Raw genomic sequence first — 26,325 nt, 5'->3', positions numbered from 1 at the left:
AAGTTGTTAATTCACATATGTGATGGTGCCTACTGAGAAAAAAACAAAAACTGTCCAAAAACATGAGTTCCTTGCTTTCCCTAGTCCTACGGTGAAGGTTCATTAATAGGCTTTGAAGACTGCATGATCTTTGCATATATAATAATAAATGTATAAGCAATGTCATACAAAACAAAGTTGCTCCTTCCTCCGGGCTCCTACTACAAATTCTGGAATATTATTGAGATGAAGGTATGATGTGAAGTGAATGGAAATGTAACCAGTCGACCTTTTAAGCTCCACCATAACAATTGTGTTTTGTGTACTGTGTTATATCACCAAAGACATGAAGAAAAATCTAAGGTGGAAAAAGTATCTACTAAAGGGTAAAGCACTTTAAATGGACAATGAATTAAGGGTGACATATATACTACTATTATATATACAAAAAAAAATAGTCAGTCTTCTTCATCGAATTATTTTTGTTAGGAATAGGTCTTGAAGTTACTATTCCCCCCCACTTTAATAATATATGAGGCTAATTAGGGCACCCTTAACGGGAGGCTTTTAAGAATTTCTTAAAAACAAAACAAACAGTAAAAAAACAAAAAGTAAAAGAGACAGATGAAATGTGGAAAATAGTTTCCTGCAAAGATATTCTACAAAAAAAATTAACATACTCATCGAAACTGTGGCATATGTCTATTGGATATACATTTCCATAACAATAGTAACGTAATTAATATGTTAAAAAATTAATATTTTTTTGTTTTTAAGAAACTCAGATAATATCTACCATTGGCCATGCTCTAATTAAGGATAGCTTTGTTCTCCTTTTGTTTCTTGTTCCCTTGACCATTTTATTTTTGGTTAATAGGTATTCCGTATTTGTATGTGTTCACTTATTAGTGCATCCTTGACCTTGTGTTTGTGATGCTTTGTGAATGAATCTTTGAACCTAATATATTCAGTCAGATGACCACAACAGTTTGGACTTGGTTGTTATTTTAGTGATTAAATTGTATCTATTTAGGCATATTATTGGTTTCAGTTAATATTTTAATAAAATGACCACCAGATAATATAAACCTTTGTTCCGTGTTTTAGCAAAGTATGCCACTCACTTAAGCTCTATTCTTCAAGCTGTATTTGATTGGTGATTCATAGGACAACGAAATAAAGCTCTTTATTAGCAGTAAAGCATACTCTAGCATCCCTAATAGTTTCGCATATATCCCTGATTTGATCATTTACACTTTGCAACAACATTCTTAAGATTGAATAATATTTTGTAAGTGCCTTATTTAAATCTGGTATGTCGGTATATGTATTCTGATTCTGATGTACTGGTTATGTATGGAGCATGAAGCAGATGCTCTTCTCCTACAGTGTTGACAACTTATAGACAGTTAAATATATTTGAATTCGAAAGTGGAGAAAGTGAGGACGAGGAGGAATGGTTGGCAACGAGTTTTAACCGTCTAATTAGGAATCTGCATGGTTGGATGGAACCACATCCTTTGACCGTAGAAGAACCAGAGAGACTCCATAAAGTAAAGGGTTCCACAGCTAATTATTTACATATTTTAATGTAACAAATTGTTTGATCAGTCAATTAGTCTTTGATTAAGAGAGTGAGACTAAAAACGAAAGGTGGAAACTATAATCTAGATGCAAATGGGTTTTCATTATAGTCAATCCTTTTCATACACTTTTTGTTTCAGCCATCTTCTGTTTTTCCTTTGATAGGTTATTTAATCTGTTATATTTTAATTTTCTCAAAGTTAATAAATACATTAAGTCATGAATTGATATACTACGTATGAGCTTGTAAACCGAACACTACACTTTACCACAGAACGAAAGTGATTTATTCCAGTAATGATCTTCTTCTTGAAATGTTATGTTACATGATATTGATTATAGCAATTGTTACGAATAAGAACTTTCACATGAAACATAATTTTCAGCATATTTAGCAATGGTGACATGGTCCATGTAAGATAACATTTTCTTATTGAAATATTATGTTACATGATATTGATTATAGCAATTGTTGCGGATAAGAACTTTCACATGGAACATGCTAATTTTCAGCATATTTAGCAATGGTGACATGGTCCATGTGACCTCCATCGGTACGTATGACATACTATATCACTCTCAGTGCCAGTCTTGAAAATATGAAGGCTGAAAGCAAATAAAAAATTAAGGCCTATTATTAAGTGTCATTAGTTTTAAAATTTTCACAAATATCTTTTAAGAAGGGGAGGCATTGAACTCCTTTCCTAGCTTCCGCAGTTCAGCTCCAACAGCCACTTGGCTACTTGAGACTTTTAAGATTTTCTGGCCGATTAAATTCTGATTTACGGCCGGAAGCCCAGGCTTCTATTGATTCTCCTAGGGACAGCACTGATCACTTTACATGATATTCAAGTTACTCTGTCTTGCAATGGCAAAAGGAGAATGAAAGTAAAATTGTGACTAGTTCATTCTCATCTACTTATCAATATCTAATTTGACGAGGACGAAGCTTATTAACTGATTTTATTTAACTTCACATCATACCTTCATCCCATTTCCATTCACTTCACATCATATCTTCCAAACGCAAATCAATCTCCTAAAATATTTCTAGTTCCGAATTTACCATACACAGATGATTTTTAGATAAAAAAAATTAAAACATTAAAATGGTGGTTTTATTTAAACACAACCGCATCATATCTTAAATATAAACGTAAATAAGAACATAAATTCAAAAAATCAAAAACCTTTTTTTATAGTCACATAAGTACTAATAAGTACATAACAACAAATTTTAAATTAAAACATTGATATATCATACCATTCCAATAATATTAGCTTAACTAGTTGAATGTAATTATTTGATAATATTTTATGGTAGAAAAGCAAGATTATCTAGACTTTTTTTTCACTGAATTATACTTAGATTCATATCTAGACATTAATTGAAGATTTATGCTGGATACGATAATATTTATTAAGATAATTAGATTAACATGAAAAGTAAGTGGAACATCAAGAAGCATGGTTCTTTCAAAAAAAAAAAAAAAACATCAAGAAGCATGATGGTGAAATTCTTACCTATACGGTTTACACACGCAGACACGCTACAGTCGCATCTAAGATGAAACGCACTATTCTTTATTTAAAACATTTAGTGTTTGCCTTCTTCTCTAGTCTAGTCGTTTATATACATTATCACAGGGAACACATAATATTATTATCTGTTGTTATGAAAGCTAATAAAATAGAATGACCTAATTTGGCTGCCAAATCATGAAGTTCAAGAGTGCTCTAATCACACGTGGCAGGCACCCAAACGTTCATTTTTTACTGGTACGAGGAACAAAAGGAGCGAGCATGGGTTGTGTACCTCAGTGGAACTTCGATATGTATAAAATGGGAACTTAAGTTATTGCAATCACTTTTTTTTGTCCTGGTTTGTATTAAAAATATTCTTCTCTTATTGCATCGTCGTGCTCGATCTTGTTCGGTATGGCTAAAATTTTCCTCCCTTGCTCTTGTAGTTGCATGTGGCCAGTTAATTGGAGTGTTTATGGTATATATATTCTACCATGCAAACTATGGAATAGTAAAGAGGAAAATTTTGAAGTATGAATCCAGAAATCATAAGTTTTGAATATATATATGTATGTGTAGGTAAACAAAAATATAAACTATATATTTGGCTAGTAGAATACTGGAAACTTACATGACTGTATAAAACTCGTGAGTCGTGACCAAACGTAGTATTATGGAATATATAGCCATAATCAGGGCCTGCTCCGAGATTTCGGGGTTCTTGGGCGATATTCGTAAAGATATCATTGAAAAAAAAATTTAAGAAAATTTGGGGGCCTTTTTTAAACAATTTGGGAGCCTATATTTATGTAGTTTGTTTCAAAAAATTTGGGGGTCCTAGACGAATGTTTCATCCGGCTTTGTCCAGGACCGGCTCTGGCCATAATCGATATTTATTTGAATGTTTGGCTAGAAAACTAACAGCTTGGCAATGGTTTAATTTATTGGTCATGCCAAAAGAATAAATCACCAATAAGTTTAGCTCAATTATTTTTATTTCATTTGGTTTAAAGGAAAAAGAAAGCTCACTTAAATGGCTAAGATAATAATATAAACCAAGGTTTGGCATAAAACAAATATAATACACGCCAAGAGTGCATACCACACAAAATTATCGAATATTTTCCATTTTAATTTTTTTTAGAAATACCTGAGACCGTCAATATGCGATGTACTTCTCTCTACTAGCCCACGAAAACGACAACGTCCCCAACCTATAAACACTACACCCTTACACATTGAACGCTCTATATATAGTGTGCATCATTGGCCTCGTAGTTAAACTCATATCGATCGAAGAAAACTCAACTAGAGCTAACAAGAGTTTGAAGACCTCCTCTTGTTACCTTGTTCATTTTCTTCGATAATCTTATTCGGAAGTAGAAAGCTCATTTACAAAACAATCAAAATGGCTCTAAACGTATTGGCCTTTACATTTGGAATCATGGGTATGTATCTAAGCTTTCATCAACAATATCAAATTTATACAAAATTATATACGATACTCTCCATGTTAATATACGTACATCTTCATTTTAACTCGTGGTATCTTTAATTATGTATCTTTTGTAGGCAACATCATATCATTTATCGTTTTCTTGGCGCCAGTGTAAGCATCATCGATCTCAAACACTCACTTCCTTATTTTTTTTTACTTTATCGAACTTCTTACAAAAATATTTTGGATGTTATTTTTCATGTACGCGAAGGCCAACGTTTGTTAGGATCTGCAAGAAAAAATCTATAGAAGGCTTTCAATCACTTCCCTATGTGTCAGCGCTCTTTAGCGCGATGCTATGGATTTACTACGCTCTGCAGAAAGATGGATCAGGCTTCCTTCTGATTACCATAAATGCCGTTGGATGCTTCATCGAAACCATCTACATCATCCTCTTCATAACCTATGCTAACAAGAAAGCTAGAGTACGTGTAAACTATATCATTTCTCTTAGTAATATCAAAAATGCACTTATATAAAAATTGGCTAGCTGATGATATAAACAACCCTGTAGATATCAACTTTGAAGGTTCTTGGACTCTTGAATTTCTTGGGTTTTGCCGCTATTATTCTTGTCTGTGAGCTCTTGACCAAAAAGTCGAACCGTGAGAAAGTCCTTGGAGGGATTTGCGTCGGATTTTCCGTTTGCGTCTTTGCAGCACCTTTGAGCATCATGGTACTTATATACTTTCTACATGAACGTATAATATATCTCTTGCTTTTTGTCTTTCTTTTTATGGTATCAGCATCTCTTTATCTACTATATCGTTTAACACGTGAAAGGTAAAAAAAATGATGCAGAGAGTGGTGATACGAACAAAGAGTGTTGAGTTTATGCCCTTCTCTCTATCATTGTTTCTTACACTCAGCGCCATTACGTGGCTCTTCTACGGTCTTGCTATCAAAGACTTCTACGTTGCGGTGAGTCTTTTTCTTATAGTATATATCTTATATAAGCATATAATAAAGGACACCGCAGCATAGTATCATATATTATTATGGGTGGTTCATGTCTAAGGGGAAAGATTTTCCACAACCTTTTGTCTCTTTTCCCCTTATTCCTTCTATGTAAAGACTGGCGAATATATATCATTTGAGCCGTACGCTTCTTTTGCTTTATGCTTTTACAATCATATATTATATGATTGCGTCAGAGAAACCAAGATTACAATTATTATTATTTTCTTTATTTGACGGAAATTAATGGGATTTGTACTGTTTTCAACAAATGATTTAATGGGAGACAGATGACTTATGTGATTTAATTGGTGAAGATGGTTTCGGAACCAGAAGAATGGCCAGCATTTGGAAGCTACTTGGAAGATATCAAACTCCTCAAAGGAAACTTCCTCAACTCAGACATCGTCCATGTACCTCGGACGGCGAACCTTCGGGCGGATAGCTTAGCACGTAGTGCACGCAAGCAACTGTCCTTTGTCGTTCACATGGATGCGGAGTTACCAATATGGTTTACAGAGTCAACATGAGTCTGTAAATTTCTTGCTGTCAAAAAAAAAAAAAAAAAAGACTTATGTGATTATTATTTTTTTATCGAAGCTTCCAAATATATTGGGTGCATTTCTCGGAGCAGTTCAAATGATTCTCTACATCATATTCAAGTACTACAAGGCTCCAAAAGTTGATGACACAGAGAAACCCAAAACGGTGCAGGATCACTCCATTGACATGGTCAAGCTCGCATCAACAACCCCAGTTTCCGGTGATATGACGGTTCATCCTCAAACTCATGCGGGTGATCTAGAGGGTCAGATGGAAAAGAAAGTGACAAACCAAATCCAAACTTAAGTAGCCTTTCTATATTATTGATTTTATCAATGTTGTAACTGTTGAGTTGTGTTTCACTATAGATTGTACTTTGTCGTCTTGTATTTTTCTTTTACCATGTTATTTCGAAACATCTCGAAATTGTATTATCCTTCCAAAAGTATTTTATAAAGCAGTTCTGATGTTCTTTACCCAGGAATACTAAAAATCATCATTATCTCTGAAACACACCGAAGGTTTCTTAATTTTTTTTATTTGTCTGATTTAACAAAATAAAAATTAAAAATAAAAATAGGAACCAATTACGGGCCGTCACATGTCAGTGGGGTCCGCGAACAGTGCAAGAAACGAACAAAGCACGTTTTTTATTTTGCATATAGAAGAGCCATATATCTCCAATTTCTGTGGGGTCCAAGCGAGAAGAACCTTTTTTTGATGCGACCATCCGACCATGCGAGAAGAATCTCCACCGTCTCCAAGACCCAAACTGCACCGTTCCGACCATCCGGCTAATACATCCAGGCCTTCCACATCTGTCGGTCCATGGATTTTATTCCATGCGATGGACAGTGTGTTAATTTTTGCGGAAGCTCGAAAGTCTTGTTTACTAATCATGCAATCACCATATGACATTTTATCGTGTTTTGGTCTCATTCGCACGATATCGTAAATCACTTCCGGATAGATCACTCATCTTTAACTCTGGAGTTTAAAACGGATGTTTACCGAAAAAGATAAACCTACTTTGGTGATATAGATATCAAAATCAATTCTTTTAAGCTTTTTCTTATACTACAAACCGGAATGGTACACAAATTTTAGGAGATGCGCAGATAAGACCTGATTAGACATAGTTGTGTTATGTGTTCCGAACTTTTGAGATTTCCAAAATCTCAATGCATCTGAATTTAGAATGATTTAGGTCCAGTTACTAAAGTCCTGCCATTTGTAACCACGAGTTATGAATAAATTGTCTATCACAACATCAAATCGCAACGAACATTCGCACGCAAAAAAATTAGAATTTTCAATCAATGAAATTTCAGCAAACTGAATTAGTGATTTTCATTAGTGTTGGAACCGAACCAAGTTTATGTCTTTTCAAAATACCGTTAATTCACCGAGGACTAATAAAAGTTGAAAACGTCGGCTTGATCGAGAAGTACAAAGTGACGACGACGCAAAAAGAATAGAAAAAAAGGTTTCGGCTTTGAGAGAAGTCAAACGGAGATGCCGGAGGAGGAGGAGTCAATAGATATCAAATTCAGGCTCTACGATGGATCCGACATGGGCCCATTCCGCTATTCCTCTGCCTCTACCATTGATTGCTTGAAGCAAAGAGTCCTCTCTGATTGGCCCAAAGGTTTCACCTTTCCCTACTATTCCCTCGTCCGTGTGTTACCTTTGACTGCTCCCGAAGAATTTTTTTTATTTTTAAAAAATAAATAAGTTTTTGTGAATTATGGGTACTACAGAGCAACACTTGCATCATGTTTGGATACACACTGTTTTTGTGTGTTTTCTTTATAGGCAAAACTCTTGTACCAAAAGGGATCAACGAGGTTAAGCTGATCAGCTCGGGTAAGATTTTGGAGAACAATAAGACCGTTGCCCAGTGTAAGACGCCGTTTGGAGAGGTTGCAGGTGGTGGAGTCACTCTCATGCTCATGCACGTTGTTGTACAGCCTTGTCTTTCAAAAGCTAAAACAGGTACAATACTTTTTCTTTTCTTTTTTTTTTGTCTATGCATATCAGAAAAAAAAATGTACCATTTCATGGAGATTTATGTGTTATTTATTTATCTTGTCTTTCACATGTTTGGCTTATGTTATATTTGCTTTGTGGCTCCCTTGTTTACTTCTTATAGCATCGTCTGCCTCTAGTTATATACATAAGGATGATAACAAGAGTTTATCCTTCTAGAGAATGAATGTCTTGCCAAACATAAACATTTGCATCCCTGATTCACAAAAACTTGATCAAAATGATTTGAGTCTCTCTGATTTCTAACAAGTGTTGAGGAATGCTAACTAGCCGTTGGATACCGGTTTGATTGAACACCGAAGAAGGTCGATAAAGCACCCAAGGCGGTTATATGCACATGCACCATTTTATGAAGGGAGCAAGATCTGTATCCATACTTAGACCATCTCAATTCTTCAGCTACAGAACAAAAGCAAAAAATAAAGGTAAAAGGTAAAGTAAAGCTTCCCTTCAAGCAAGCTGTGGAGTATCATAACCTCAGAAAAGCAAGCCTTGATTGTGTAGAAAGTAATTAGATTCTTTCCAAGTACCCATCATTTGTTGCCTCTTACTTGTTTTTGTTCACACTGTCTTCTATACTTCGTTCGCGTCCCACGTAGCACATGTAATAAACGAGAGTTGTATAGGTTCACTTTAATTATGTATCTATCAGAGGATAATTCTTACACCTAGTTAGCTCAATTGAAACCAAAAACGCTTTTTTCTTTTAGTTGTTTGCTTGTTCAAGTAAGAGAACAAATTCCGCAGGAAAACACTTCTTAGATGTTCCTATTTTGCAAGAGTCCATGACTCCAATCTCTTATCGTTCACGTTTTGTAAGAGTTATTAACTCCAACATTCTTTGTTCTTCTGTTTAAATCAATGAGAGAAACTTAAAGTTGTGTAGTCTTAACTATCAACAGGAAACTTGTTTTTGTGAGTCTATTTGGCTATGAAGAGGGAGTCCATAACACAACAACTCAAGAAACTTCATGTTAATGTTTTAAGTTGATGTAGCCGCAAAATAACTCCAATTTTGAATTTATTAGAGTAACTCCAACCGGAGACTAAAACCAATTACAACTGTTACACTAATCTACAACATGCATCCCAACCCCCATGCAGGTTGAGCCACAAATCAAATAGAAATACCTTTTTCATAAGTCAACATCAAATCATATATGCAAGTTCAATGCCTAACGTCTCCAGCTCGAGCCTTTAGAGTCCTCCAGCTTTCTGATCTTATTCAACAACTCTTCGATCGTGTTCGACGTCTCCTGCAACGAAAAAATAAGCATACAAAATGATAATCAAACCGAGTTATAAAATGGAGAAAGGTTTTGCTTAGTGAACGAGGAAGGAACCTCTAGCTTCTTCCTAAGATTTTCTTCCTCTCCATCACGCCTATCTCTTTCCTCTGTGAATATCTCAATTAGATTCTCTTGCTCTTTGCTCATTTCTTCTATTTTCTCCCTTGCTATATTAACCTCATCTTCAAGTGCCTTGCTACGCTCTTTCTCACGTCTCAGCTCCTCTTGCAAATACTAAAGAGTACCAAGGAGAATAAAAAATAAAAGATCTGTTACAACGGAAAGCTCTTTGAGGATTTTGGTTGGGGAGTGTTTTACCAGTGTACTATCTTTCCCTGGCACACCATTGTCCCCTTTATGATGACTAGGATATGAGCTGGAGTAGAACTTGTCAGAAGCTCTAGTTTTGATGCCTGGTGGAGCAGATCCCTCAGGATCATTCTCTGGTGATGTGTCTATAATCCAATAGAAAACACTTTTTCAAATGTCTGTTTCCTACTTTATCCGTTTTGGACCTTATAAACAAATAAACACACTGTACCTCTGTGACTATATCCGTTTACAGGCTTGTATCGCCTAGGTGCGTAGCCAATTTTGTGACAGTTGGTGCTCCTAATAATTAAAAAAAGGAATCGAAACAACATAAGCCATGGAACATCCAAGTCATCGCTTGATTATTAGGAAAAGAATCAGACCAATAAATCTTCTGCATTTGAACAAGCCGTGTTTCGAGTCTAGAGAGAACTGTTGTACGCTCAAAGCCTTGCTTATCATGAGCAGGCTCAACAAAATTAGCTTCAAGAACACCTATTAGTAGACAGAAGAAACTAGCATTACATCTTTATGTTACAATAAGAAAATAAAGTAATACAACTTCCAGATCAAGCAATACCTATGACTCCACGACCATCACTGCCTGCTGCATTCCATATCCTCCAAAACGGCTGATGAAACAAGTTAGAAAAGCAATAACATGAGAATATGAAGTCCAGTAAAGGCATAGTATCAATGTTAATCACCTTGATGAGTCGGTTTTTGTGGTAGACATTAAAGCCTTGAACATCAACATGGTGTTTAGCGTCCTTCACGAATCCGAGAACTACAACGGCAGACATCTGATCAAAAGAAGTAACCAGCTTTAAAATTGGATCCTTGCTAGCAGTAAAATAGAATTACAAGAAGGCTGGTTTAGTTAAGTTGTTCAAGAAAACATACATTGGAATCCTTAACATAAGTATCGGCACCATACTGAGGTCGATATGTGATCTGCTCAGTCTGCATCATATCATTCACGACGTTGTGGTGCTCAACGTCTTTTCCTCTTAGTATGATACGAAATGCAGGTGGGATTCTTAGGTAGAGGATTGATACATAACTCTGGGAACACGTTGTAAACATGTGAGAAATGAATTTGTAGAACAAGATTCTCTCCTATAATGAGAAATAATGAATGTGTATATATATACCCTGAGTGAGTGTTTGAAGGTTAGGAAATGCCTAGAGTTAGGAAACTGAGCAGCCATTTTGATGTTTTTCTCATCCCTATTGACACCTCTCAGTTGGATATCCTGAAGATACAGCAATATGTTATGCATAACAGCTCTGCGTTATCTCAAACAATATTTTCGCATACACTGAGCAATAAAAACACATACATGAGGATCAGCATCAAAATCAAGTTCCAGCAACCCATGGTCATCTTCCCACAGGTTATATATGATTATCCTTGTCCCACAATTCTTCATTAGACCAAACTACAACATATTAAGGAGCACATTAGTGAGAACATCAGCTCAGAGACAGTAAAGGGGTAGGAATATATGAAAATACACATCAACTGAGTGAAAAAAAAGTCACTGTTAGTAAAATATTAGTATGAATAGGTGACTGAGAAACTGCACTGAACAAAAGAAAATATATTTACCTGACGAAGAAGATCCTCTTCACTAGAGAATGGAGACCATTGAATTATTGTTTTCACGTTCTTATCCCAATCACTAAGAGAAGACCTGACTATTTTACTCCATTCAAGGTCTCTTTTTTCGTAGTCAAGCTGGTCATTTAAATCACGTCAGATGAGAATATAAGAGATAAAATGGATACAAATATTCATCTAAAATTTGAAAATAGATCTTCTATGGCAGCAGATAGGTATAAGAGACAAAGCTAAGTCACAATGGTGAACGAGCAATGCTGAACATTTTACAAAACTGATGTACAAGCTAAGGTACTGAGCGAGAAGAATCATATCATCATTACTATTCAGAATAGAGAAACCAAGTGGTGACCATGGAGTTATTCTATAACAGTGCCACAGACAATTAAACAAAGAAAGATTACCATGGGTACAACAATGTCCTCCTTTCCTGTGCTCCTCAGAAACGTATATGATAGGAGCCCGATGCTCTGCGTAGCGCTAAAACCAACATCAAATCAAATAAAAAAAAAATGAAATAACAGAAAATTATAAACCGAAAGGGTTAACAAATTGGTAATTAAAAAACTAACCTCTTTCCATCTTTTCCAGGGCAGCGTGAGAATACAATGACATCAGCTCCAAGTCTCATTGTACTCGTCTTAAAACCATTTCCATCTATAAACAGTAAACTGAAATAAGCATTTTTCCTCAAAACATATTATAACTATCACTGGGGTTGGCAAAAGAATAAATTACATTGTCCAATGGTGTTCGCAAGTTTGCTTTTGGCAGAGTATCCTAGAGACATGCATTGTCGCATTTTCTCAGGATCCATCCCACCTCCATTATCTGTACATTTCGAACATCAGGATGCTCGTACATAATAACCACATGAATAAAAAAAGGGAAGAGATTCTCTGAGATATGCTAAAATCAAAATGTAAACCTTCAATTAATAACATCCTGTTTCCTTCTTTCTTGTTCTCAAGCATGTCTACGTTAACATAAGTAGCTCCAGTGGCAACCTGGTTTCAATGAAGAGCCATTAGTACAAAGCAGAAGCTAATGCGCTCTGATCTTTCTAATATTAGTTAGAAAACTAAACACACCTCATCCAAAGCATTGTCCAAAAGCTCTGCAAAAGCTGCAAGAGCGAACATATATAACAAAACAAATTCGCTCATATATTTAGATAAGCTCAAATCAAGGTTGATTAATTAAAAAAATAAAAAAAGAAAAAAAGAAAACCTCCAAGAGCCCATTTGTGACTGGTAGCATTAGAATGTAGGAACTTGGGATGGACCCTTACATGATCAAAGCCACCTGAGACACAAAAAAAAAAAACACAGTGGGAACATGTATCAATGTGTTTTCACATTACTGTAAGAGAACAAGTTAGGACACCAAGAAGTTCTATGCTCTGTGTTTACCTGAAGAAAGATCCCAATTACCACCAGGCGCTCCTTCATAATCACCAGCTTTCCAAAACTGCTTGCAACTGCCAACTCTACCCGACGACACTCCCGCCGCCGGCATATGCGAGAAGGCATTGCATGGATCCGCCGGGAAAGTATGCGTCAAATTCACCGGAGGAACCGATTGGTCAAATCCTCCCGGCGGCAACACGACTGCCAACTCATTCTCCACCGTTCCTCTCTTCACATTCTCTCTGTCCCATGCAGAGGAAGTATCTCGCCCTCTCTTGGCACCCACAGAATTATACCTTCGTTCGGCAACATGTTCCTCGACGTCGGAGTCATCGGTGCTGCATAGATCGATGAGAGTTACAGTGTCGTCTCGCGGAAAGTAGGGTGGTATAGTCTCTGGCTTTACATCGTTATCCATCAATGGAGAGACGGAAGACGAATGGGGTTGAACAAGAAACTTTTGAAGAGTTAAAAGAAACAAAAGAGAGTTAAAAACTGCTGCTACTCGCCGGTGAGGAGGAGTGACGGACTAGAGCGACAATCGGAGACTATAAATTAAATTAAGAAGCGGCGGACATAACTAAAAAGAAACAAGAGAAACTGTAAAGAAAAGGGTTTTACTTTGACCTTCCACGTGTATTACTTTTACTTGTTTCACTAATTTTTTCCTGTCGGCTAGTTGACTTGTTTAGTCTTTATCGTACTTAACAAAATATAGTATATATTTATAAAATTCAATTTATAATATCAATGTGAATATATCTATGCTATTGTCAGTTACGCACGCATATTTAACCAAATAATATTGAGAGATATAAACTTATTTATAAAATCAATCCAACTTGCAATTAATATCTGTTTGTTTCAAAATATTTATAGTTCTGGATAACTTTTATTTTTATTGGGTATAATATGACCAATTAAATCATATAAAATTATTTATAATTAGTTTATCTATACCTAATTTATATATTAAATTCCACTTTAAAAAAATGATTTTTGTGCATTCAGTATTTCAGTTAAAGCCACCCAGATAATAAAACAGCAGGAGTTGTACTGAAAATCAAAATAATATTTTTTGTAACAAAAAAATCAATATCATACATTTTGTGAAACATTAAAAGTATGCTTTTGACATACGTATTGTACACTTTGATCTCTCGATAGATCATAGATTTATGTGCACACTCGATTATCATTAACCAGAAGCATCTTAATGTTGTCTAAATGTAAAAATCGAGGAGGAGAAGACATAGGGCTGATGTATTTAATGAAGTTGAAAAAATCTGTAAGGATCAGCGGCTGAAACTCACCGGAGAAACTGATGTAGCACTGTGGAAACAGAGCGAAGGAAAGTATCAAGCAATTTTCAAGACAAAACAAACATGGGAACTTATTCGAAAAGAAGACCCTCCCGTTCAATGGTGGAAAAGCATCTGGTATAGACATCACATCCCGAAATACGCTTTCCTTCATTGGTTAGCAATTCAAAATAGATTGTCAACGGGAGATCGCATGTTGACATGGAACGTTGGAGCTAACCCATCATGAGTTCTCTGTCATAATGTGATGGAATCAAGGGACCATCTCTTTTTTGAGTGTAGTTACTCGGCAGAAGTCTTGTCGAAACTGGTGCGAGGTTTGTTACTGAACTCGTACACAACTCTGTGGTTGGAGCTGATGTTTCTGATTCTGGACACCAATGGAGGTTTGTTGGAAAGGTTCCTCATTCGATATACACTGCAAGTAACTGTCTCTTTTCTATGGCGGGAGCGAAATGAGAGAAGGTATGGCAATACACCAATATTGGCAGGTTCTTTGGTGAAGCTAATTGACAGGCAAGTCATAAACAGATGTTTCTCATTGCGACAAATAGGAAACTTGAAGTATACAGGAGCATTAACATTGTGGTTGCCACAAGATAGAAGATTTGGGTTGTAACAAAGTTCTACTTTTCAAAAAACATATGCACTTGTTGTAAACAAAGTAGTTTTTCTTTAAATAAATTTAACATATATTCAGAAAGAAAAAAAATCTTAATGTTGTCTCATTGTAAATTCAATCTTCCATGGTAAATGGTAGGTGAAACTTGGAAATGTGCTACAGTACTTTTTGGAAAATAAAGTATGCAGGAATTTTGGTCTTAAATTTTGGCATATACATTTTTTTTCATAACAATTTGGCATATACATTTTATATGCTAGTTTAGTAGTAGGTTATCTGGTTATCTAATTATAATATTAACCGGAAAATATTCTAAATTCAGATTAGATACTGTGACAATATAGTAAATGTGTTTCTCTCTGGCATTGACCAGATCAACCAACAGAATTTATCCCAAAAAAATCAATCTTCTCACCAAGTAACTTTGTATAGTCCCGGTCCAGATAAGCGATTCAAATCAAGAATGATACAGATGAATAATAGGAGACATACTTGGATTCAGACTCAACTATAGATGGACTTATCTCTTTGTATCCATTTTGAAGTTCATGTAATTTTTAATTATAGGCCTTAACTATATCGATTTGCTTCCGACTTTGGGTTATATCTTCTTTTTCCCCAAATGGGTTGTAACAAAAAATACAAAACATGGGATATGACTTTTGGCTACGATCAAAGGCTTGTGCACTTGTACTCATGCCTTATGGATTGTTATTACGCATCGATTTTCCGTCAGATATGATGTCAATATTGATGGTTGATTGATTCGGTAGGATATTTGCTTTGAATCCTAAACTAAAGAAATTCAATCACATCAAATGTTTTGAATTATTTTTTAACATGGTGACACTTTATTCTCACAAAGTTTGAAAGCGAGTTAAACAACAAACAATAGCGTAACACTTGTGTTCCCAAATGGAAATTACGTGAAGAAGCTAAAGAAATACAACAACAAGAAGTCGCATCTAATTTTAAAACGACCACACAACTCATCAGTCATCATCATATGATCATATCCTTCCCCAGACCAATTCTTTTTTGTATAAACAAAAGCTAAACGTAAGATTAGACAAGACGGGACCACCACCAACTCCATTACAATACTAGCTAAAGAAGCTTCTTGTGTCTACTCACTCCTCTTTTCTTTAATTTTTTTTTGTTCTTGCGTCAGTGAGAGTGAGCCTCGTGTCCCTCCTATACACACATTTTAAAACCAATTAATAAAATTCAAAAACAAACTAGGTCACCAGTAAATACTAAATACACTTGTTATAACGCTACTGCTCGGTAAATTAGAAAATTAGGCAGCCTTAACTTTCCTAGGATAAATCTATTTTTGAGTTCTAAATTTATGATGCTCTTTTATGTTTGTTTTACTTTTTCAAGATTAAGAATTTAAATTATAAGAAACAAAAAGCAAGATTTATTACCCGGTGGGGGAAATGGAGTGGAGGATCTTGGGCTTGGTGGGCTTGGACTGGTGTTGAGGGAAGACACCGTGTTTCTTGAAATATTCTCTAACCAAACGGTTGTAGATGAAAGCTGCGCCATGGAACTGAGGCAGAACCAACCAAGCTACAAACACAAGTTTGACTGAGTACCAAATAGGAATCCACTCAAGAAGCGATTGCAGAATCAGCTCCGTGAGTGTTAGGAACGAGTATATGATCCAGTAGGATAACCACTGTTCATCGTCTACTTTCGTTGCGGTCTCCATCGCTACCACCGATGCGTACCTGATATATATGAATATAAACTTTTAACCTAAATTTTTTTTATTTTATTCTTCTGTTAATAAAACAAAATAGAGTTAAAGGAAAACTTACAATGGATACACCAACATCACCACAGGCCTGCACATACATATCAAACCATATTAGAGATATGGAAAGCCTAACAGATAATTTTTTTATAAATCAGCGGTAGGAGGATGAAGAATACCCAGCGCCTGTATGAAGAGCAGTGACCAAAGTCCAAAACTTGGTCATTTTCTCTTAGTTCTTTAAAGAAATTTCAGAAGCTACTAAAATCTGGAAGAGTGAGAAACAGAGAGACAACTCTGTGAAATTGTTGAGGCTCTTTTTTAAGGAAGAGCCTAATTTATAGAAAAAAAATGTCTCTTGGAGAAATGTTCGGTTTGCTACAGTTGGTTCACTCCTTTTTCGTTGGAATTTACAAAATAGTTACGGTTTAATAAGTAAAAATGAAAAAAGAACATAAACGCTCATGTCATGTCGGTCGGTTTACAACTACTCTGGTCTGGTCTATTTGTTCATTTTGCGAATCCAAATAAGCCTGGTTTGAATCGGTTCGGTTCAGTTCAGTTCATAAGATTGGTGTCACGTGGCGAGAAAACAAAGGGAGACAGTATTCTAACTTGACATGACCGACCTAAAAACAAAGATGGTCGGTTGGTGATTGCATTTTCCAGGAGCTTTCTTTGTTTATTTAGCCTTTGATGATTACATGAAAGACTCGTGTCATTCGAATAATAGATCAACTTCACCGAGGAAACTAGTGGTCATGGAAGATTCTTTGCCCAACAATTAAGCTTCACAAGTTCAGAGAATGCTTTTCTTTTCTACTTTTAGATCATCAGAGATATGCACTATGAATCTTTTCAAAAGTTAAAATTCCATAAAGCCCAAGTCAAATATGGGATACTCAAGGCGGTGTAAAGAGGGGTGTCCCAGCAGCTAAAACAAAAGACTTTTTAAGGCAAAATATAAAACTATAGATTAATTCATCCTCTGAGCAGCTTCCTTGGCTAGAACTATCTCTTTAGCCTTGGTCTTGGCCTGTGATTTGGATCCCATTATCCCACCTCCCCACTTCTTCCGGTTCTCTTCATATTTGTCATTAAAGTTTGCCTATAATACAACCATGCAAACAGTTAAAGAATTTATTTTTAAATATTTAGCAAATGAAGATGAACAATCATCTCTTACCTTAATAGCCTCAAGGACTTTGCTGAACTCCATCTTGTCCTCGTTCTTCACCGTTGTCAAACACAAGCAAGCTGCTGTTTTCTGGTGGACAATCTGCAAACAAGTCACCACCAACAAAGGAGATTACAGATCACAATACATGTTTTTTTTTTTCCTAACACATATAATGAGTAAACAAATCATATTATCATTACCGCTCCCAATCGTGACTTCCCCTTGATAATGCAGTAAGGAACCTCCATTTTCCTGCACAGTGCAGGTAACCAGACAACCAACTCAATGGGGTCCACATCATGAGCAATCACCACCAGTTGCGCCTTGTTCTGAAATCATAAAAAAACGAATAAGTTGCAGACAAGACTAATCACTAGAGAGTGACGACTGGATTAGTTCAGAAAGGGAACAGACCTGCTCAATGAGGTATGTAACATGGTTAAGACCATACTTCACAACAATAGGCTTCTTCGATTCAACAGGCTTTCCCTCGGCCTCAGACTGAGCCTTCTTGAGAAGACGCTCCTTCTTGGCTGTTTTGTCCTCAGGCCTGTACTTGAGGAGAATCTTCAAGAGAGAAGTTGCTGCAATTATAAAGACATTGTGTTAAAAACAGCTAAAACAGAGCAACATCAAAAGGGAAGGAGATGGGGAAAGACCTAAGTTCTTGTCAAGGGTCTTAGTGAACTGGTTGAGTGCAGGTGGGACCTTAAGCCTCTGCTTCAGAATACGCTTCTGCCTCTGGAGGCGGATGGACTTTGGCCATTTGATGTATCTGGTGAGATCCTTCTTCGGTGGCAATGCTCCTCCGATTCCAAATTGCTTTGGACGCCTCTCAAAAAGTGGGTTTGTTACTTTCTCCTGAAACCAAGAAGATGTTTACAACTAAGCAGAGGTACAGAGAAAAGCAAACACATTTTATAGAGAGAGAGAGAGGAGGAAGGTAATCACTAATCAAATACCGGCTTCTTCTTGGTAACCGCTTTGACTCCTTTCTTTGGGGCCTAAACCAATTAAAGTACATATTTTTAGTGTTATGAAGCATGTTAAACGATGATGAACAGCCACAAGACAAGATAAGAGAGAAGTATAACAAATAAACAAGTAGGTAGGCTTCTATAGCAAGCATGAATTGTATATAACATGTATAAGCTAACAGATAAATAGGCTAAAGAAGTAGCAATCAATTCATCTTACACCGTAACTATGTTAGCTGCTACACTGAAACATAGAAGATCAGATTTTAAAACATATCCTCTTCTCAACCACAGGTGCAGAAACTTAGGAATCAGGCTAATACAATTTAGCACTATATCTCGAATCTAAAAGAAGAAGAAGAACATAATCCATTAATGCAGTAGATTCACCAAAACTAATAAGATGGGACTGCTCTAAGTAGAGTGAATTAACAATGAACTGGCTAATGAATGACTTTAAGAACAATGTAATGAACTCGAACGAGAAAGTAATACCATTTCCGATTTCCACAGCAACTGTTTATTCCTGAGAGAGAGAGAAGAAACTAAAACGCTAGAGAGACTAATAACTAACGGAAGAGAAGACAGTCGAGCATTTAGGGTTTCTCGTTACGTGAGTGGTTCAGATTGGGCCTTTTGTTGGGCTTAACTATAAACCCAACCACTTTTTATAACACAACTAGTAAACATAAGATGTGTTTTGTCTTTACTAATGTCCGAAAATAATGAAATATCCTTATTTTGTTTTCTAAACTCAAGTCAAATCAAATCAAGTATCCCAGCTCTGTATATAGTTTTACAGCCAAAAATACATCATACCTTGATCAGATTCTTGAATATAAAGCGAGGATTAATAATATATATTCTAAGACCATTTTTGTTTTATTGAGTTTAAAAGCATATTATTTCTCGAAAACAAAATTCAGGTAGGTACCAAATTATAGATCTCTCTGTTCATGGAGAGCTGATCAAAGCCGTTGATCAACACAACCAAAACACATAGCAAAATAACAATTACACAAACACGGACAATACTTCCTCTATTCTTCTTCTTCTCATGCTTCTTGTTAATCTTATTATTATTATTATCTCCAGCTCTCGTCACATTCGAAGACCAACAAGTCGAATGAGACAACCTTGTCGTTCTAGTCTCATCATCATCATCATCAGAGTCGTGAAAGAGTTTTCTCCTATAGGGTGATCTCATCTCTACCTCTGAACCAGCTTGATCGTGTTGAAGAGAGATCATCAGCTTCCTTGGAGAGTTTTCCACTAACTCAAGGGCTTCTTCCACAGTGATACACGAAACTGCAGATGAGCTTTTGCCTTCTTTCATTGCGGTCCATACTTTCTCAAGCTCGCTCAGCTTCTGCTTCAATCGCTCGTGTGGGTTTTCCTCTTTTACTTCCATTTTTTGGCCCCCGGAAAATAATACTTGACCATAGAATTTAAGAGTAGAACTAACACATCACTTGGTTTTCTAAAAGGCCGAAAATCTTGTGAGAGATCTCAGTAATTACCATTTACTTATTATTTTTTGAAAAATGGTTCAAATTTTACTCTTTTACATTGAATTATAAAATTCAAAAATTTGAAACTGATAATTCAATATTTCAAATTACTGAACAATATATTCTACAAGCAAGGAAAAATCATAACAGAACATTTATTTTACAATTAATTTTAAGAAAAAATAAAATCAGTAATAATAACCATTAGATGATGTGTTTCCAAACTTTGAATCCATGGAGTAGATCTTCTTCTTTCATTTGTTCCCTTAATAACAGTTAGATACTTTTTTTACTAATACTTGACAAGTGGCTGGCTACTCATACATTATGAGCCTTTGTTTTGTTCTCTCGAGAATCAAAGAAAGCTATGACTTTGAGTATGAGCATGCCTCTAAATTGCTAGATGATTTCTGCTTTAAAATTCCAATATATAGCTAGCGTGAAAAAATAATGCCATCAAATTCCAAAGTAAAATTAGCATTCCTCTAGTATTGTTGAAACTTGAAAGCAAACATTCTAAACCCTATTCTTATTTTCTTCCATGTGAAACATTAATGGACCCTGTGATGTTCCGTATAACTAGAAGCCACAATTCTATTAGTGGGCTTGGGCCTAAATACAGTATGTCAGGCCTGTATGGTTTTGAATATGCTGACATGGCGTACTTTCATCACAGCCTCGTTCTGTGATTGGCTCATAGATATCCATGTGACGCTATTTTCTCTCATTTCCTCTCTCTGTTGACTTGGTCCTCTATATATTCTGTAATCATTTTCCCCAATTTTTGTTTTCTCTTCGTGCCAAACCAAAAAAGGAAAGACAAATAGAAAAAAAAAAAGTCGAGAAAGAAAGAAAGAGACATGGACGCCATCGATTCCGTCGTCGATCCACTTAGAGACTTTGCCAAGGACAGTATTCGTCTCGTTAAGCGTTGTCACAAACCAGATCGCAAAGGTATAACATCACCTTTACTTCTGTCTCCCTTCTTTTTAGATAGTTATGATGCATGTGAGAGATCTGTATGTTTTTTAACGTCTGATCTGCTGGATCTATCTTCGGATGCGTAAGATCTACATGTTGAAGGGACAGATCCCGTGTTGTATGTCTGAAACTGTTTGGTTTGGTTTGGTTTGGTTTTGTAGAATTCACGAAAGTGGCGGTCCGTACAGCGATAGGTTTTGTAGTAATGGGGTTCGTGGGTTTCTTTGTGAAGCTCATCTTTATTCCCATCAACAACATCATCGTCGGTGCTACTTAAAAGGTAATTGAATCCTCTTCCACCACTTAATTATAACCTTTTAGGGATTAAATTGATGCTTTTAAATTGGTTAAGCTCCGTTTGGTTTGCCCAAAGCTTTTCTTACAGTTCCTTAGCTCTCATGCCTTAGCTCTTGAATTAAAGCAACTTTTGATACCAGATAGTATTAATTTCTTTGGAGGGTTCTGTTCTTTCTAGATGCTGAGTAAGTACTTTGTATTTGCACATTTAATAGGATTGTTTATGTGTATCCTGGATTCGGTTGTCAAAAGAATAGACTTTTGTTATTCGATTATGAGCATTGGATTAGCATGTTAAGGGACTATGCATAATTGAAGATGATTGATATCTAACTCTTTGTTTAGATATATATGAATGCTGAATTAGTGTCAAGTGAAAGTGGATTTAAGTTTGTCAATTGTAATTCGAGACAAACTCTTATAAATGTTTGGTTTGGCATGTTTGCAGATAACCAACGAAGAAGGCCAAGAGAAGAGCAGAGAAGGGTAACAGCTTTCTTGCTTGTTTCAAGAAAATACCTCCAACAGTTTTTGTTTTTTTTGTGTTCAGATACTCGAAAAGAGTAAACATTTGTTAAACACACATTTGAGATTAGTCTCTCCAGTAATTGCATTCTATTTTATAAATGTCACTGTTTATTTCGCTGTACCGTTAGAAATTGGGATGGTGAACCTTTAGTTATGGTGGCAAAACTCACAAATTTAGAAAAATAACTCATGTGAATTCATCAAGTTAAATTTTACATTTGACAAAAAAAAAAAAAAATTTACATGTTTGCATATAAGTAACCGGTAGATAATATACACTTGGAACTACCAGCAACTGAAAGCTACAGAGTAAATTAACTTTTTGAAGAGTAGCTTATCCTTAATACATACTTCATTTCTAGAACTCTTGTCTTAATCTCATTTCATTAGATCCCTGATTACGGTAAAGACTCGCTAGTACTTAGTTACTTACTACCCTTAATCGTTACACTATATTAAGACTTTTGCCTCTGATTCACCACTCTTTCAACAGTTTCTTGTATACAACCAATTCACCAATCTTGTTCACCCAATCGCAATTACATTGGTACACGTCTATATCTTTTTGACTAATTTCTTTGCCACTCCATTGACATGACCAATACTAAAACTCTAATAATGATGTTTGGTAAACCCTAACTACCAAGTTAATGACTTGCCAACCAGAACAAACAACAAACAGAATCTTGGAACGGAAGCAATAGGACCTTTCCTTTATATTCACTCGAAGATGACACAAATACACAACTGATGAGATAAACATGAAATACCATTCCCAAACTCATTTGAGAACCTGATGATACTGAAAGAAAGGAGATAATAGTTTTATAATGCCTCCACAACTTCATCAATCTCCACTTCCTGTTCTCAACCCTCTACTTAGATTCTCACCTCCTTCCTCCCCTGATACCCCAAAACACCAGAGGGAATCAAAGATCACGATGCCAAACTTCACAGTACGTAAACTCATACCTCTACTTATCTTCGTTCTTTCAAGCCTCTCTGTTATTCGCCTCCTCCGTATCTCGTTAAAGTCTTCATCCTCTGCTTCTGGTTCCCTCTCTTCCACCACATTTCGGTCCTCATTCAGTCGGCAGATAAGTGCTAATGCGAGCTATAGCGCTCTCACAGAAAATGAACTCAAGCTCTTATCAGATACCGTTGCTAGTAGATCACCTTGCAACGTCCTTGTTTTTGGGTTAGCACCTCAGTACCTCACTTTATCCTCAATCAACACCAGGGGCATTACCGTCATTCTAGAAGATGAACAATCAAAAACAAAAGCTGAAGTAAATCCCAACAACACAAGAATCTACAGCTTGAAGTACCATCAGATGGAAGTCAAGAACGCTTACAAACTTCTCCGACATGCCCGAGCTAACCCCGCATGTGCTGCACTAAATACGAATACTCTACATCAAGGCTCATCAGAATGCAAACTGAAACTGAGGGATTTGCCACAGGAATTACACGATACCAGATGGGATGTGATAGTTGTTGATGGACCACGTGGAGATGCCTTAGAGGCGCCAGGTAGGATGGGGAGTATATACACTGCGGCTGTGTTAGCAAGACAAGGAAGTAGTAACTCAACAACAGATGTTTTAGTGCATGATGTGCAAAGGACTGTTGAGAAGTGGCTCTCCTGGGAATTCTTGTGCCAGGAGAATCAGGTTTCAGCTAAAGGAAACTTCTGGAAGTTTCGGATCAAGGGTCGATCAAATGCATCTAGGTTCTGCTCACCAGAAACAGCCTTGATCAGATATTAGCAAAATTAGTTCAAAAGCAAGGTTGTTGCTCTGTCACACTACGGCGCCTCTGTCTCATAACAGTGTGTAGGGAAGTATATGTTCAAATAAGGCATTCAATGTAGACCAGCTATCAGAGATTTGTACAAATGTCATTCCAAGTAGTTAATGGATAGAGGTTGATGATATGGTCATAGTTTTCAGGATTTATCTTTTTAAGCATAGTTTTCATGCAAAAATATTCATTAATAGATATTTATACCTGTCATCACTACAAGTAATGAATTTTTGCTTTTTTTTCTTTTCATTTTCATGGAGGAAAGTATCTATAATCAAAGCATCGTGTGTGAGAAGCCAAAAAATAGCTGAAAATCTTTAAAAAAGTATGATACTCTCTGGTTTCCACAAAACACACAACACAATGTTCAAAGGTCTCTCCTCTCTTCAATCGGACATCTCTACTTCAGGGAGCTTGTCTTGTTGGTTCTCCTGTGAAATCATCGATGCAAGATCTTCAACTTTCAGGGGAGAATGTCGTGCCATATATTGAAACATGATCTGCAAGATGGATCGTAAATGCTTAGAGTTTCAATTCATAAAAATATGATTCCCTAAAATTTCGAGTGCAATATATGCAAAGGAAGAGGGTGTTAACCTTGGAATAACTATCCGCAAATGCTCGAGCTCGATTTGAAACACTGATATATTGTAAATCTGCCTTCTCAAATTTACCATCCACACAGTTCAACCCTCCATCGCCTATGGCAAATCGAACAAGGCTTCCTGGAGACAGTCCTGACTGTAATATCCAACATGGCAAGAAGCACACAGTGAGAAAGCATCCTTGAGATATTATATATTCAGTCATTACCAGTACATGAGGTCTATTAGCAGATTAAGCAGTAGTAAACTAGAGGGATTTTTTAATCCTAGTCTCTCCTAGAAGGCAGACATTCCTAAACAACATCACTAACTAGTAGACTTCATATCAAAGCACTGTATCGTATCTAGAACATACCTGTTTAACAAAATCTGCATTCAAGCAATTAACTACTACAGGTGGATCATCTGATGTTACAATTTTCCCATCATCTTGCAACTCCAAGACGATCTGCAGAGAGAATATATGTTAAGACTTGTAAACGGGAGTATAACACTAAACAAGTTGTATTAAAAAAGCATGAGCTCTGTTTATATCTATGTCAAGTCCACTTACATGTTGTTGGCTTGGAACTTGTCCATTGTTGTCTGTATCAATGACATACTGACTACACCTCTCATCCTTCCATATCAACACCAGAGGAGTATTCCCAGTATGATAATGTGCATGCCTGCGACAAATTTACATGAACTTAAGTAAATGTTGCCGAATAACAATTGGCCAGAAACAAAATGACATAGAAAATAAGATTCATTGTTAAACAAAAACTTTATCAAAGAAGAGCCCTAGACCAATGAGTACGTTGTCAAAGACACATTTTATCTACAAGTGCAGGCAATCATCAAAAAATATTGGTTACTGAAGCAAACTAAATGGCATCCTTCCTACAAGTCGGAGAGATGAAATGAAGAACTTACTTGTTATAGAACAACAACCCATCCTTGACATAAGGTAATGATCCCGTATAAGCCGAGTGAAGTCCGCTTTGGTCGCAGTTATAAAAAGGAACAACACTGAACCTGAACTTATGGTAAAAAGAAGGCGGATCACAAGCACCAGTCTCATCAAGCTTTGACTGCAACCAAAAGAACCTGAACTCTGCTGTACATTCATAAAGCGAGTAACCCCTCCAACAAACCATATCAATCACGTAATACGTCTGATCCGCCTACACAAAACAACACCAAACCACTTAGTAAGATCAGAAAACGAAGATAATCATAATAAACCAATAAAAGGAAGAATCTTTTAACCTCGTGAAATATACAATCTAGTATCGAATACGATTGTGCTGGACCAGAAACACCTTTCTTCCTAGCACCACCAGGCAACGCAGAAGGAAAATGATGCAAGACAGATCCATTACGTAACCTGCTAACGGTAACTCCATCTGTTGACACTACAAAACATCGCTTCCCAGCTGGTCTCGCTAGCACATACCTAAAAAAAAAAAGTTACAAACTTTGTAATAAAAAACAAAATCGAACAAGAGGGCTAGTTAGTTACCAATCTCTGCTTAGATTCTCAGGAACGTCGATCATCCACTCAGGTAACATAAGCTGGCTCGCGAACCACTTGCGAGCCTCAGGTCCTCTCAGACTCGAAGCTTGGCGAATGCTAAAGCTACTGGCTTCCGATTCGTGTCCAGCGGTGTCGACGTCGGGCATGGGTTCGGGTAGTGTTTCCGGGTCGGCATCGGGGGAGGATGATGATTGGAGGGAGATGACGGAAGAGGCGAGGTTTCGAGCTCGCTGCTGGGCGTCGGAGCGGTGCTGAGACTGGCGGAGAAGTGAAAGGTCTCTGCGTTTCTGTTGGTCGGAGATAGGTCGTCGCTTGAAAGGACGGCGAAGATCATGCGGCGCCATTCTCGGAGGAAGAAAGCTGTATCGTCACGCGGTACCGAGTTCGAATCCTATTGACGAAACCAAACCGGTTTGATTTGGGATATATAAACTTTTTTTTTTTTGT

At 36.5% G+C, this 26,325-nt stretch overlaps 9 protein-coding genes across 9 annotated transcripts; 4 read left to right on the top strand and 5 right to left on the bottom strand.

Moving 5' to 3' along the window:
* The first annotated feature begins 1,128 nt into the window (after positions 1 to 1,128).
* Positions 1,129 to 6,561, top strand: LOC106407572 (bidirectional sugar transporter SWEET14). The gene is made up of 6 exons (XM_013848447.3): positions 1,129 to 4,535; positions 4,660 to 4,696; positions 4,797 to 5,010; positions 5,100 to 5,261; positions 5,387 to 5,506; positions 6,143 to 6,561. The coding sequence occupies exons 1-6, from the start codon at positions 4,496 to 4,498 to the stop codon at positions 6,389 to 6,391; spliced, it is 822 nt and encodes a 273-aa protein (XP_013703901.2). The 5' UTR covers positions 1,129 to 4,495; the 3' UTR covers positions 6,392 to 6,561.
* A 147-nt stretch (positions 6,562 to 6,708) lies between these two features.
* On the top strand, positions 6,709 to 8,952 carry LOC125590102 (membrane-anchored ubiquitin-fold protein 3-like). The gene is made up of 2 exons (XM_048763118.1): positions 6,709 to 7,733; positions 7,901 to 8,952. Exons 1-2 carry the CDS (start codon positions 7,601 to 7,603, stop codon positions 8,251 to 8,253), a joined length of 486 nt encoding a protein of 161 aa, XP_048619075.1. The 5' UTR covers positions 6,709 to 7,600; the 3' UTR covers positions 8,254 to 8,952.
* A 175-nt stretch (positions 8,953 to 9,127) lies between these two features.
* Positions 9,128 to 13,362, bottom strand: LOC106407737 (protein MICRORCHIDIA 7). The gene is made up of 18 exons (XM_013848609.3): positions 12,772 to 13,362; positions 12,590 to 12,664; positions 12,451 to 12,485; positions 12,288 to 12,366; positions 12,098 to 12,190; positions 11,932 to 12,016; positions 11,764 to 11,839; positions 11,348 to 11,476; positions 11,079 to 11,177; positions 10,890 to 10,991; positions 10,639 to 10,800; positions 10,443 to 10,538; positions 10,316 to 10,367; positions 10,119 to 10,230; positions 9,965 to 10,035; positions 9,742 to 9,878; positions 9,478 to 9,657; positions 9,128 to 9,390 (listed from the first exon to the last, which is right to left on the bottom strand). The coding sequence occupies exons 1-18, from the start codon at positions 13,184 to 13,186 to the stop codon at positions 9,310 to 9,312; spliced, it is 2,079 nt and encodes a 692-aa protein (XP_013704063.2). The 5' UTR covers positions 13,187 to 13,362; the 3' UTR covers positions 9,128 to 9,309.
* A 2,159-nt stretch (positions 13,363 to 15,521) lies between these two features.
* On the bottom strand, positions 15,522 to 16,894 carry LOC106409004 (HVA22-like protein d). Its single transcript, XM_013849692.3, is given in 5 exon segments — positions 15,522 to 15,906; positions 16,143 to 16,148; positions 16,151 to 16,448; positions 16,539 to 16,565; positions 16,654 to 16,894. Coding segments are annotated over 5 exon segments (405 nt in total). The 5' UTR covers positions 16,701 to 16,894; the 3' UTR covers positions 15,522 to 15,879.
* A 378-nt stretch (positions 16,895 to 17,272) lies between these two features.
* On the bottom strand, positions 17,273 to 19,254 carry LOC106407403 (60S ribosomal protein L7a-2-like). Its single transcript, XM_013848259.3, has 7 exons — positions 19,127 to 19,254; positions 18,617 to 18,658; positions 18,314 to 18,515; positions 18,069 to 18,238; positions 17,855 to 17,983; positions 17,661 to 17,753; positions 17,273 to 17,582 (listed from the first exon to the last, which is right to left on the bottom strand). Exons 1-7 carry the CDS (start codon positions 19,127 to 19,129, stop codon positions 17,451 to 17,453), a joined length of 771 nt encoding a protein of 256 aa, XP_013703713.2. The 5' UTR covers positions 19,130 to 19,254; the 3' UTR covers positions 17,273 to 17,450.
* Positions 19,255 to 19,483: 229 nt separating this feature from the next.
* LOC106410173 (protein SINE4-like) lies at positions 19,484 to 20,846 on the bottom strand. Its single transcript, XM_013850661.2, has one exon. It carries the CDS (start codon positions 20,040 to 20,042, stop codon positions 19,554 to 19,556), a length of 489 nt encoding a protein of 162 aa, XP_013706115.2. The 5' UTR covers positions 20,043 to 20,846; the 3' UTR covers positions 19,484 to 19,553.
* Positions 20,847 to 20,883: 37 nt separating this feature from the next.
* On the top strand, positions 20,884 to 22,047 carry LOC106410336 (protein transport protein Sec61 subunit gamma-1). The gene is made up of 3 exons (XM_013850830.3): positions 20,884 to 21,096; positions 21,285 to 21,403; positions 21,869 to 22,047. Exons 1-2 carry the CDS (start codon positions 21,003 to 21,005, stop codon positions 21,398 to 21,400), a joined length of 210 nt encoding a protein of 69 aa, XP_013706284.1. The 5' UTR covers positions 20,884 to 21,002; the 3' UTR covers positions 21,401 to 21,403; positions 21,869 to 22,047.
* Positions 22,048 to 22,527: 480 nt separating this feature from the next.
* On the top strand, positions 22,528 to 24,003 carry LOC106410333 (probable methyltransferase At1g27930). The gene has a single exon (XM_013850827.3). It carries the CDS (start codon positions 22,779 to 22,781, stop codon positions 23,715 to 23,717), a length of 939 nt encoding a protein of 312 aa, XP_013706281.2. The 5' UTR covers positions 22,528 to 22,778; the 3' UTR covers positions 23,718 to 24,003.
* LOC106410332 (snurportin-1) lies at positions 23,922 to 26,294 on the bottom strand. Its single transcript, XM_013850826.3, has 7 exons — positions 25,864 to 26,294; positions 25,611 to 25,797; positions 25,275 to 25,525; positions 24,913 to 25,027; positions 24,715 to 24,807; positions 24,352 to 24,495; positions 23,922 to 24,254 (listed from the first exon to the last, which is right to left on the bottom strand). The coding sequence occupies exons 1-7, from the start codon at positions 26,220 to 26,222 to the stop codon at positions 24,141 to 24,143; spliced, it is 1,263 nt and encodes a 420-aa protein (XP_013706280.2). The 5' UTR covers positions 26,223 to 26,294; the 3' UTR covers positions 23,922 to 24,140.
* Positions 26,295 to 26,325: the final 31 nt, after the last annotated feature.

The sequence above is a fragment of the Brassica napus genome, chromosome C7, assembly GCF_020379485.1.
Source record: "Brassica napus cultivar Da-Ae chromosome C7, Da-Ae, whole genome shotgun sequence".
In the NCBI taxonomy this organism is placed as follows: domain Eukaryota; kingdom Viridiplantae; phylum Streptophyta; class Magnoliopsida; order Brassicales; family Brassicaceae; genus Brassica; species Brassica napus.
The sequence above is the reverse complement of the archived record's forward strand: the minus strand, read 5'-3'. Positions and strand labels throughout refer to the sequence as shown.

Coding starts and splice junctions, on each gene's coding strand:
- LOC106410173 (XM_013850661.2), bottom strand. CDS start 20,042: ATGGAAGTAAAAGAGGAAAACCCACACGAGCGATTGAAGCAGAAGCTG.
- LOC106407572 (XM_013848447.3), top strand. CDS start 4,496: ATGGCTCTAAACGTATTGGCCTTTACATTTGGAATCATGG. Junction 4,536..4,659: donor CTTTACATTTGGAATCATGG/GTATGTATCTAA, acceptor TATCTTTTGTAG/GCAACATCATATCATTTATC. Junction 5,262..5,386: donor CAGCACCTTTGAGCATCATG/GTACTTATATAC, acceptor AAAATGATGCAG/AGAGTGGTGATACGAACAAA.
- LOC125590102 (XM_048763118.1), top strand. CDS start 7,601: ATGCCGGAGGAGGAGGAGTCAATAGATATCAAATTCAGGCTCTACGAT. Junction 7,734..7,900: donor CCTCTCTGATTGGCCCAAAG/GTTTCACCTTTC, acceptor TTTTCTTTATAG/GCAAAACTCTTGTACCAAAA.
- LOC106407737 (XM_013848609.3), bottom strand. CDS start 13,186: ATGGATAACGATGTAAAGCCAGAGACTATACCACCCTACTTTCCGCGA. Junction 12,191..12,287: donor CAGGATGTTATTAATTGAAG/GTTTACATTTTG, acceptor CGAAATGTACAG/ATAATGGAGGTGGGATGGAT. Junction 12,017..12,097: donor TGCGAACACCATTGGACAAT/GTAATTTATTCT, acceptor TACTGTTTATAG/ATGGAAATGGTTTTAAGACG.
- LOC106407403 (XM_013848259.3), bottom strand. Junction 18,239..18,313: donor GACCCTTGACAAGAACTTAG/GTCTTTCCCCAT, acceptor TTATAATTGCAG/CAACTTCTCTCTTGAAGATT. Junction 17,984..18,068: donor TTACATACCTCATTGAGCAG/GTCTGTTCCCTT, acceptor TTATGATTTCAG/AACAAGGCGCAACTGGTGGT.
- LOC106410336 (XM_013850830.3), top strand. CDS start 21,003: ATGGACGCCATCGATTCCGTCGTCGATCCACTTAGAGACTTTGCCAAG. Junction 21,097..21,284: donor TCACAAACCAGATCGCAAAG/GTATAACATCAC, acceptor TTGGTTTTGTAG/AATTCACGAAAGTGGCGGTC.
- LOC106410332 (XM_013850826.3), bottom strand. CDS start 26,222: ATGGCGCCGCATGATCTTCGCCGTCCTTTCAAGCGACGACCTATCTCC. Junction 25,526..25,610: donor TAGATTGTATATTTCACGAG/GTTAAAAGATTC, acceptor TGTTTTGTGTAG/GCGGATCAGACGTATTACGT. Junction 24,496..24,714: donor ATGCAGATTTTGTTAAACAG/GTATGTTCTAGA, acceptor TGGATATTACAG/TCAGGACTGTCTCCAGGAAG.
- LOC106410333 (XM_013850827.3), top strand. CDS start 22,779: ATGCCTCCACAACTTCATCAATCTCCACTTCCTGTTCTCAACCCTCTA.